Source organism: Pollicipes pollicipes, unplaced genomic scaffold (assembly GCF_011947565.3).
Source record: "Pollicipes pollicipes isolate AB1234 unplaced genomic scaffold, Ppol_2.1 Scaffold_3087;HRSCAF=3621_pilon_pilon_pilon, whole genome shotgun sequence".
NCBI lineage: Eukaryota > Metazoa > Arthropoda > Thecostraca > Pollicipedomorpha > Pollicipedidae > Pollicipes > Pollicipes pollicipes.
Window position 1 is genome coordinate 43,378,697 of NW_023596225.1, and position 11,712 is coordinate 43,390,408.

At 47.6% G+C, this 11,712-nt stretch overlaps 1 protein-coding gene across 2 annotated transcripts; it reads right to left on the reverse strand.

Moving 5' to 3' along the window:
* Positions 1-9: 9 nt before the first annotated feature.
* Positions 10-10,506, reverse strand: LOC119114759 (protein CNPPD1-like). 2 transcript variants are annotated; one of them, XM_037238790.1, is made up of 5 exons: positions 10,346-10,506; positions 3,007-3,206; positions 2,592-2,720; positions 2,016-2,195; positions 10-1,626 (listed from the first exon to the last, which is right to left on the reverse strand). In XM_037238790.1, the coding sequence occupies exons 1-5, from the start codon at positions 10,386-10,388 to the stop codon at positions 1,003-1,005; spliced, it is 1,176 nt and encodes a 391-aa protein (XP_037094685.1). In that variant the 5' UTR covers positions 10,389-10,506; the 3' UTR covers positions 10-1,002. The 2 variants fall into 2 exon arrangements, with proteins under 2 accessions (XP_037094685.1, XP_037094684.1); XM_037238789.1 differs by having other exon boundaries at positions 10,276-10,501.
* Between the last annotated feature and the right edge of the window lie 1,206 nt (positions 10,507-11,712).

The following is an 11,712-nucleotide window of genomic DNA, read 5'->3' on the forward strand; positions in this document are numbered from 1 at the left end:
CAAAGCAGGTAGAAATTTCAAGATGTATTGCGCCAAAGCACTCCGAATCGGGTCTTAATCCTTGCGCGATTGTGGGCATCGTACCAAACTCCAGCGTTCACGATCATTACGCGCCGCAGCGAGTTCGAAGGCATAGCAACCATTCCAGCCGGCTCTGTTCCAGTCCAATGGAAATACATCAAGATAGCTCGCGCCGAATAGGCGGATCAGTTGGCACGGGAGGGACACGACATCAGTCGCACGACACGTCACCCCGGCAGCCGGCACCGATCGACAGCTGTCCGCAGTGGGTCAAATAAGTTCGGAGGAATAACTACTGTAAATTGTACTGAACGGTTTACTCCAACTATGCATGGCCTGAAATGGCCGAACGAAAAGGTGAAAACCAAAGTATTTATGAAACAACGCAGCAGGGTTAAAAGCATCACAGGTGTTTTCATGAGTCACAGTTGGATTACAAACGCCGCCAGAAAATTCTTTGAACAGGTCAGACAATTAAGCATTCGTCCTACGTACGTCACGGAACACTATCGATGTCTATGTGTACCTTCGTGGTTGAGCCTCACTTGTAAACACACCAGTCGCTCAAGTGTAGTTCGTGTCTGAGTCGGGCCTTAGAGCCACAATGAACAGCACTCCCAACAGTTACACGTGGCGTGGTCAAAACAAACATGTCAGGCCATTCATTCAGGAAAAAGTAGTGGCAACAGCAGCAACGGACAATCCGTGGCACCAAGTAGCATAAATTTTAAACAAAGTGTGGCATGCAACAAAAACATATTAACAAGTTAAAGTTTTAACAATCAGGAGAATCAAAATCCTTGTTTGGAACAGCTCAAAACACGACAGAACGTGGATTGCCAGCAGCCCAAAAGAACAACTGAGTCACAAGCCTTTTGCAGCAGGACAAGACAAGGGCCAGGACCACCCAAGGGCACAAATCATCCATTCGTAGGGTTCTGCGAGTCAGATCCGTGCGTCAGGGACGTCTTCGAGAAGCCGTCAGCTGCCCACTGCCACCGCGCCCATCCCCAGGCCCAGCCAGCCGGCGGTCCCCGTCCAGGAGCACGTGATTCGACTGGGTTCGGTTTCGTTTCTCGGGTTCCACACCCACCGGCTGTGCGCGATCGTGGCTGGCGCGAGAGCACGCCGCTGGGAGGAGTCGGCGCTGTTCGGCTTCCAGGGAATTCGGTCGGGAAGCGGATTGCGCAGGCCCGCCCACGATTCGTTCAGCCCATCCATCAGCCACCTGTCGTCGGCGATCGGAACTTCGCCTGCCGGTTCGCGCCGTTCGGCGTCGTGTCCGTCGGCGTCCGGATGGTCCAGCCGCTGGCGGCCGTCGGGACGATCCGCGTCGCCACCGGCGGTCTGCTGGTCGTCCGGCTGCTGGTCGGTCAGCGGCGCTAGCCCGGCCAGCAGCAGCAGGCTGGAGGAGGCGGCGGCCGCGCACAGCTGCCCCACGAGCGCACCCGGAGAACGGGGCGCCTCGGCCGCCGGTCGGGCGACGAACACGGCCGGCGGCGGCGGCGGCGGCGAGCTGGGCGCCGGCGCGTGGAATACCAGTAGTACGGAGCTCATCAGCGTGAGGACCGAAGCCAGGTACGCCACCGAGCACACGGCCACCACCTGCCGACAGGCAGGCCGAAGGTCAGCGACTGGGCTGGGTCCACGGAAAAACAGGCATTAATGAACTGGGCCCCATTCGCACTCCCAAGCGCTGTTCAAAAGCTGCCACTCGTGACATCACCGGCAAGTGCCTCACAACAGTACGCATGCATTGTAGTACAGTCGCTCATGTGACTTGGCCACCTGTGACGTCCTTGGTCCAACCATCACGTTAGCATGTTGCCAATGAAGAACTGGGTTCGGTTGTAGCTGCATCAATGGCGAAAATAGTCAGGTCCCAGTCGCCAAACCAAATTCGCCGAAAAAAAAACGCCCAATTGGTGGTGATACACAACTAAGGCGGACGAAACGGCACGGCACGGCACGGCACGGCAGCCGGCGCCTCCCACCTTGAGTAGGGCGTCGCGCAGCAGGGTGAGCGTAAACTGCAGGTTGGAAACGCCCCCGACGGCCAGCAGGTCGGCGTATGTCAGCCAGCCGCGCCGCGACGACTCGGCCAGCGCGGCGGCCGCCTCCACGCGGGAAAGCATGTTGGCGAAGCAGTCCGGCGACACGAACAGTTCCCAGTTCTGCGCGCGCCGGGAGTGACCAGTCAGGCTGGGACTGGGCGATGGATGCCGCGTGGCAAAGTGACATCCTAACATATGCCCTGACGGAATGCCATAGAGACAGCACGAGCACATGCTCGTACTAGCATACTTACATTCAAAGCACATGCGGTGCAGTGCTTAGCTGTTGGCATCAAACCCATCGCTACACATGAGATCTACGTCCCGGTGAGGACAACACCAAACACAGAGACAACAGGTATCACAGCGGTCTCCGCACGGAGATATCCGTGCCACCTAGACGTTAGAACGCCTTATACCAACGTCTCCAGCAGCAGCACACACATCAAACGCCGCCTGACGGTCGGCCGGCAGCCCCCCCCCCCCCCCCCCCGAGTCCGGCGAGGGCGGACGCACCATGGCGGAGAGGAAGTCGATCTCGGCTGCGTTGAGCTCGGTCACACTCAGCCCGGCCGAGGCGGCCCACTCGTCATTGAACACCTGCTCCCGCTCGCCGTCGTCGTACAAGAACTTGCTAGCGGTCAGCTGCCGGACCCAGGGGCGGGCCATCATCTGTCAGTTCACACCTGCCTGACACATCACTGGCAGCGTCCGCCTGGCGGGCGTCCGGCTGCACAAATGGCGCGCCATGCGCAGCACGGTGATTTTTTCTTCAAATATGACAACGCCTTTAAAATTGTAATCATAACAGTACTGATGCAAACCCATATAACCTCACAAGATGGCACAAAACTCACAACGGCTAACACAGGAACAGTGACAGACTCATTTCGTCTCGACGCGTGGAGCGCCGCAGTGCCCGAGCGCGTACCGCGGACGTGACGAACAGCTGCTTGGGGTGCGTGCGCTGCAGGTAGTCGGGCCGGAGAACGGCCAGCCGCTCCAGGTAGACCATGGCCATTACGAGCGCCGCCGGCGAGATGCAGGCATGGTGGCTGATCCAGCTGACGTCGCGCACGTCCAGCGAGCGGAGCCGACCGGGTCGGCCGGAGAACACGCGGCTCGCCGCCGCTGCCGACGCGCGGGGTGCGAGTCAGCGGCCGCCGCGGGACACACCCACCTCTGGGCGGATTCGCAGGGTGGCGCCACACATCAAGTCCGCGCAGCAGAAGTTTGACGCTAAATTTCATGAAATTTGGGTATACTACCTTCTGCCCCTCAGTCACTTTTTGCTGTCCTCAAATGCCACTAACGCTATCAACAATGCCGGCCGCCGAGATGCGGGCAGTGGAAACTACTATGCACAACACACCATAACTGACCACAATTATCACAAACAGCTTAAAGAAGGCACCTTGTCACTTTTCAAGCCTGTCATGTCATACACTGCAGCTGCCTAAAACAGCCCTCATCTGCTGAAATGAGAATCCCAGTCACTGTTTAAGCAAATAATGTTCCACATCATGGCTGCCTTGAATTGTCCTCATCTGCTTCAAAGATGTGAACAGAATGTTCCACATTTCAAGATGATAAAGCAAACACCATGTATGACGATTTAACCTCACTTCAACTAGTGGTAAACTTTTAACCAGAAAAGACTGCTCTGGACAACACAATTTCTCAGTCCAGTAATTATGCTCCACATTATGTCATTGTTTAATTGTCATAAAACATTTATATGATATTGAGGTGTGCCAACTAGCCGTGCAAAACTGTCGCACTATCACTCACTTGTAGTACTTCGATCTTGCCAAGAGATAGCAGTGGCGGTACTGGAAGTGTCTGCTCAGCCAAAATATCGTTGTATATCCCTATTAAGTTAAGTATCCCACCACTATCCATTCCCCCTTCATCCCATAGCCCTGAAATGGTCAGCACTGGTCGAGAGGACTTTTATCCAGAGACCAACAACCAACCAAACGTGATTCATGATTGAAGCTGGCAAAACTCGCTTAAAATTGATTGAAAGCCAATTAATGTTCACTGCATTTGGAGATTGTGGTCAGGGACGTCAGATCTGAACAATTGGATGATAGCATTCTTCCTGGCCTTGAACACGGCCTGGCCTGTGATGGGGCGGCAGGTTTGAATGGCATTCCTTGGGCATCATGCATGCCTGAATGGCCTCGAAATAGTGTGCATGAAGTGGCCTGCATATCTTTGTAGGCATGTAACTAAAAAATAGCATAACCTGCAGATCTTTGTAGGCATGTAACTCCGAAAAGTGGTTTTAGGGCTTGTAAAGGGCAGAGCTGCGAACTGCACGAAATTATCTTAAACAAAGCTATTTCAGTTCAAAATTCCATTTGGATGTGGAATGCTTCCTTTGAACCATTCATGCCACATGCCATAGCTGCCTAGAATTCCCCTGGTATGCATAAGACATGTACAATCATATTAACCCATTCAGGTCTCTTACATTCTCTGCCGTCCAAAGTCAAAAACACGTAACACACATTTTTCTGGAAATGAAATTATTGGTATTATTAGATTCGTCTCAGTGAGCCCCAAATTTTGACCTGGTGAGGTGCATGCTTAAGATTCAAGACTTAAAAGGGACATAAGGTTGGTAGATTCTCGCGTAAGAAGTGCCCGTTAAGTTGTCCAAAGACAAAAACGAGTAACTGGTGCGTAACTGTGCAACACGAGCCTCAATTTTCTCACGTACTTCGCTTTCAGGGTCCAAAACACGCCTCCGCCTACATACGACAACCACGATCAGTGTCAGTACTGTGTCAAAAGCGCGTATCTGCAAAGTTACACGTTTTTGCCATTATGAACTGTTGTAAATTGAGTAGTTATGCGTTCTTGCCGTTGGAAGATGTCTGTTCCTTTAAGTTGCTTCTAAAACTAAGCAAGTACGCGCACCTCCACGGGAGGGGCGGGGGAGGGGGAGTGCTGCCGTCATATTTGTGCGTTGAAGTGTTTGTCATACACTAGCAGGATAGCAGTTTTGGTGCGTTTACACCATGGGCCTTAACTACGGCTATTCATCACTAAGAAACTACCGTCATTCTGTCATGCACGACAGGTACGCCCAAGACCACGTCTGGCACTCTACGCCCAGCAGATGCTTAACTTTTGCGGAGATATCCTGGCCCTAAATTGGCTATGAATGAGACATGATGACATCCTTGCCTGGTTCAACGGAGCTCTTCAATCCGCCATACGATGCTCAGCAACAGCATAGAAAACGCATAACTGCGCGAATACTTGCTTTTGCCGAAATACGAGACGTTGCCAAGTCTCTTGTTACCACTGACAGAAACACGTATATTAGCAGATATGTTTACGCCCAGACACACCTTTTTACACTGATCACTGTTAGGTTTCAATGCTGCCTTCCCATGTCAAAAAACATCTTCAGCTGTTAAAGCTGTAGTTATCTTGAGTTATTTTCACTTTTATACTGGTAGATAAAGAATTGTTTTGCCTTCCAATTGGTGCAAATTTCGACTTATTGCTTCTTATCCATGATCATGACACCTAAATAACACAAAAACAGTCTCCTGAACAGAAATGAAATCGCCAGTTAAATGTTTTTGGCTTTTGAGGGCAGTTCTGTATGATAAACCAAGGAAATGGTTGTACATTCTGAACAACTTTTTAGCCCATTCATGTCACCCACATTCTGTCTGATAAATCAAGGAAAAAGTCAGGTTTGAAGTAATAATCATGGCATTGTCTTTGTGTGCCTACAAGAACAGCTTGATCGTGGCCACCTGTGCAGCTGCCTTTCCCACATGGTTAAACATCTGATTACAAACACATGATGCACTATTGTATGACAGTAATACAAAGTCTGTCATCATTCAAATCACAAGAGGGCATCAGTACAGTCATGACATTAACTTGAGTGATAGTTTTAGCAGAAGTAAACATCTTTGTGCATCTCTGAAAGCTGCACCATAATGCCAAAGCTCACAAAAGTTCAGTGTCATGATCTGTCATGCATCCCATCCTGAATTCTTGGAGCTGGTGACCATCTCATTGTACAATGAAGTTCCCCTGTCCAGTAGCATTGCTTGATGAACATCCATCAACCATTGTAAAAAAAGAGCAGTGAGTATTTCTTCTTATTGGTCAACATAAATAGCCAAGCCTCATCATAAAAACACTACCAATGCAAGAGAAATGCTAGCTAAAAGTGGGGTCATGATTGATAGGACAATTGCTCACAGTCTGTAACAGCACACTGTCCAAAACATGCAGGAGGGTAACAACAGCACAACTCAATGTAACAGATGACAGAGTGATGATAAATATCATGGTATGTCGAGTTCCATGCCACTCGATTTTCTTTTGTCAGGTCAGGTTACAGCTCAGTTGGGTCGGTTAAATACTACCAGGAAAAAACTGCTAACAGCATTGGTAAAATTGTGCTATCATTGTTACACAATGTTGCCACTTTGAGGAAAACAATTTCTCTTTTTAGAACTGGGACATGTTTTCATTGTGAGGCAGTGACCATGCACGTTAAAATACAGTGTGGGAAAAACCTCCGTTTTCTGGTGGATGTGGCACCAGGAAATTTTGTACTCCGGGCTTTTGACTGGCAAGAATGACAATTTTTGTACTCCAAATGCTGCAGTCCACCCCACAAAGCAAAGGCACCATTGCAAATGTATGAGACTGAGTATAGGTACCAAGGCAGACAGTTTTTCTTTCTTGATAGCCAGGAGGGTGCATGAACTTTGTTGTCATAAAGTGAGTTACAACATTTATTTGATTTCCAGGGAGCAAACATATGGAGCCCCAAGAAATGGAAACAAGCATCTGCAATCCTGCAGGAGCTGGTCAACCCAGGGTGTTCATGTCAATGTCCTTCATCATTGTATTACATGGGTTAGATGTACTTGTACAAGCCTATGCAACTCCTGAAGGGTGATGACATCTCATGTGAGCTACTTCTGTGGAAATGAAATAAGCTCAAATATGAAATGTGATTGTTTTAAGTACCTACCGCTGCCACATACCTCAGATGTCACCCGTGGGGAAAATATATGGCGCACCTGAGTAAGACCGCATTCCCCACGACGCACACACCTACCGATACCTTTTTCAAGAAACGGACGAACATATCACGGCGCCGGCTCCCACCACGCGACGAACCCATCGCCTCCCGTACCCAAAACTTATGGCAGCCCACCGTCCTGCAACTGACGAGTGCATTCTCGGGCAGTGAAGGTCCGCATCAGAACAAAAGGACACCTACAACAATATTCTTTCGACCGGAAAGCCACTAGCAGCACCAAAATCACCAATGAGTGTATCTAGTTCAACTAGATCATTCAAAGACTCGGAGAGCAAGAAGTCCGGGATGCCAACTATGCTGTTAACTTACCTCATGTTAAGAAAACATGTTAGCGATTTTACCAAAGGGCGTGCATTTTGCAAACAGTTTGGTGGGAAAATTTGAAAATGTTGCAGCAATGAACATCCTTTTCAAAGCACTTGTTTCATTCCTGCTCCTGCCATACCAACCACCAATCATCATCCAACTTGCAATTAAATTAAAAATAATAACATTCAAACACACCACATATCGGCACTTTTAAGAATCATGACATTAAATGACATCCAAATATCACGTTTGTGGGCGGCACTTTTGGTGGTAACGGCTTCTTTTGGGTTCCGAAATGTCATGGGGAATTACGTTCCCAAAATGGGAGTTTGTGGCATGCAGCATTCCAAAACTTATCATTACTTTTGTGTAAATGATAGCAAGTCAACCACTTCTTAAAAAATCGCTTAATGCCGGCTTTTGAAGATTCGAGGATATCTTATTTATTTAACAACAGTATCACGTCTCCGGGCTCAACCAGTACCTGTACTCCTAAGATAGAGACGGTCCATAACCCGGTGGGAAAAAATCGCAGTACTTGGTTGCCCTTCTCACAATGGGGCCTATGGGGAGACCCGGAGAGAACAAGCCAGAGTACAAGCCGGAGAACAGCAAGTTTTTGGCAAGGTTAGCCAAATTTTATTGAAAAATTTACGTGCTTTGGTATCGCCCAGACACGGGCCTTTCTTCGAGGGTGTTAAAATGACGTGAGATGCCTTAGAATAATAAATATCAATCGATTTGTAGTACAGGTACTGCATTATCTCGGCGTTGTCTTGCGCCACCAGAAGATAAGATATATTTGTAGGCGGCAAATTACAACTTGAAATGCATGGCTGTAAAGCTCTATGATTTTTCTACTACAAACTTAACGATTTGTGTTGGTGCAACTGGATAAATGGCTTTTCTTCGACTATTCATCACAGCCTGTCATTTCAGGAACGACCCGTGGTACTTGTACTTGGTTGGCCCCTTGACAAGTGCTAGAATGTCATCACAATGTCTGGGAATGCGCCAGAACTCCTGTGCGTGGTTTGGTTGTTTGTCTTGATGTGGTGGGAGCAAGGCTATGGTGGGAGTGAGGAGGGTGGAACGTGAGTGTAGCTGCTTGGGATTATGTGCATTGTGGTTGTGAGTTTGAGTTACTCAGTGAGGCAAAGTGGAATTTGTTGTCTTCAATATTCACACAGCATGCATCCACACTACTAAGGTTGCTTGGGATTTAGTTTTGGACCACTATTAAGTCATTCCAAAAAAGGTAAATTAGTGCCTGGGAGCTGACCTACAAATGTTTACCACTGCAGGCCGATGTAAAATTGCCTTGTTATAAACTGCTCTACCTACAGCAAGGTGGGTAGGTACGTAGGTACTGAGGTACCTAAAGACAAAATTAATGCTAGGTTGGGTTTCCCATGTGGGATCAAATATGAGGCTGACCTGTTTTCAGCCTGTGGTTATAACTGCTGTAACATGACAGGTGGCAATGCTGCCATGTTCCTTGCTGTCAGACATTAGGTCCTGCAGTGACACTATTAAAATTTTCCCTGCATTGGATCATAGGGGACTTGGAGAAGAGGAGAAGCATAGAGATTCGAAGGTAGGAGCATGATTCTACCTGTTTTGAGATTATTTATGATATGTGCCGCCTTTAACACGACAAATGATGTGCAATGATTTTTTCTAATGTTAAGTAGGAAAGTACACCTACACTGGTGCAGGAAGAGAGAAGGAGCAGAAGTGGAGGAGGAGTGGAAGGAGAAGAGTGACAGAAAGAGCAGGGAAGGAACTGAAAGAGGAGAAGAGCAGAAAGAGAAGAATAAGAAGAGGAACACTTTTGGTATGTTTATATTAATTCTGTTAAGGCCTCAAGGACTACATGTTAGTGATATCACATACATAAGGCTTTCATAGTCAGTTACAGCTACCTAAGAGTTATAAAAAAACAGGGTGTCATGCAAAGTGTCTATCCACAATTCGGTTTGTCAGCAAGCAGAGGATGCATCTGATTTATCATTTTGATATTGTATAAGTTTGCATGTAGATAGGTAATATGTAAATGAGTTTTGTATCATGCACCCGTGAATGTATATGCATACAATTTTGTTGTTAACCCCTCTAACTGTATATTTCTTATTAACACATACCCTTAATCAATCTCTGCACATATAGGCGAGCTAGTAGCACTACCCGGACATGGATGGGATCAGCGTGGCACCCAGTGTGGGAAAAACCTCCGTTTTCTGGTGGATGTGGCACCAGGAAATTTTGTACTCCAGGCTCTTGACTGGTAAGAATGACAATTTTTGTACTCCAGACAAACGCTGCAGTCGCCCCACAAGGCAGACACCATTGCAAATGTATGAGCCTGAGTATAAGTACCAAGGCAGACAGTTTTGCTTTCTTGATAGCCAGGAGTGTGCATGAACTTGGCTTTCATAAAGTGAGTTATAACTTTCATTCTATTTCCAGGGACCAAACATATGGAGCACCAAGAAATGGAAACAAGCATCTGCAATCCTGCAGGAGCTGGCCAATCCAGGGCATTTATGTCAATGTCCTTCATCATTGTATTACATGGGTTAGATGCACTTGTACAAGCCTATGCAACTCCTGAATGGTGATGACAACTCATGTGAATTACTTCTGTGGGAATGAAATAAACTGAAATATGAAATGTGCTTGTTTTAAGTAGCTACCGCCGCCACATACCTCGCATGTCATTCCCTGTGGGGAAAATATATGGCGCACCTGAGTAAGTAAGACCGCATTCTCCACGACGCACACACCTACCGATACCTTTCAAGAAACGGACAAACATATCACGGCTCTGGCTCCCACCACGCGACGAACCCATCGCCTCCCGTACCCGAAACCAACGGCACCCCAGCCTCCGCAACTGACGAGTGCATTTTCGAGCAGTGAAGGTCCGCGTCGCAACAGACACCTACAACAATATTCGTTCGACCAGAAAATCACTGGCAGCACCAAAATCATCGATGGCACATCTTTTTCAACTAGGTCATTCAAAGACTCGCCGAGCAAGAAGTCCAGCATGCCAACTATGCTCTTAACTTACCTCATATTAAGATAACATGTTAGCGATTTTACCAAAGGACGTGCATCTTGCAAACAGTTTGGTGGGAAAATTCCAAAGATTGCAGCATTGCACATCCTTTTCAAAGCGCCTGTTTCATTCCTGCTCCTGCCATACGAGCCACCAATCACCATCCAACTTGCAATTAAACTCAAAATCATAGCATTCAAACACACCACATATCGGCACTTTTGAGATAGAATCATGACATTAAATGGCACCCAAATATCACTTTGTGGGCGGCACTTTTGGTGGTAACGGCTTCTTTTGGGTTCTTAAGTGTCATCGGGAATTACGTTCCCAAAATGGGAGTTTGTGGCATGCAGCATTCCAAAACTTATTACTATTGTATAAATAATAGTACGTCAACCACTTTTTCAGGAATCGGTAAATGCCGGTCTTTGAAGATTCGAGGATATCTTACTTACTGAACAACGGTATCATGTCTCCAGGCTCAACCAGTACCTATACTTGTAAGATAGAGATGGTCCATAACCCAGTGGGAAAAAGTCGCAGTACTTGGTTGCCCTTCTCACAATGGGGCCTATGGGGAGACCCGGGGAGAACAAGCCAGAGTACAAGCCGGAGAACAGCAAGTTTTTAGCAAAGTTGGCCAAATTTAATCGAAAAATTTACGTGTCTTGGTATCGCCCAGATACGGGCCCTCCTCAGAGGGTGTTGAAATGTCATGATATGCCTTAGAATGAGAAATATCTATAGATTTATAGTACAGGTACTGCATTATCTCGGCGTTGTCTTGCGCCAGCAGAAGATAATACATATTTGTAGGTGGAAAATAGCAACTTGAAATGCATGACTGTAAAGCTCTATGATTTTTCTACCACAAACTTAACAATTTGTGTTGGTGCAACTGCATAAATGGCTTTTCTTAGACTATTCATCACAGCCTGTCATTTCAGGACCGACCGTGGTACTTGTACTTGGTTGCCCCATTGACGAGTGCTAGAATGTCATCACAATGTCTGTGAATGCGCCAGAACTCCTGTGCATGGTTTGGTTGTTTGTCTTGATGTGGTGGGAGTGAGGAGGGCGGAGGGTGAGTGAAGCTGCTTGGGATTATGTGCGTCGTAGTTGCGAGTTTGAGGTATTCAGTGAGGCAAAGTGGAATTGGTTGTCTC

Bases quoted from the DNA above. Each gene is read 5' to 3' on its own strand.
- LOC119114759 (XM_037238789.1), bottom strand. From the start codon at position 10,333: ATGGGTTCGTCGCGTGGTGGGAGCCAGAGCCGTGATATGTTTGTCCGT. The intron at 2,721-3,006 runs GTACGCGCTCGG...TGGGTCCGGCAG, and splicing joins AGCTGTTCGTCACGTCCGCG to CTGACCGCTAGCAAGTTCTT. The intron at 1,627-2,015 runs GTGGGAGGCGCC...GCCTGTCGGCAG, and splicing joins TGCGCGACGCCCTACTCAAG to GTGGTGGCCGTGTGCTCGGT.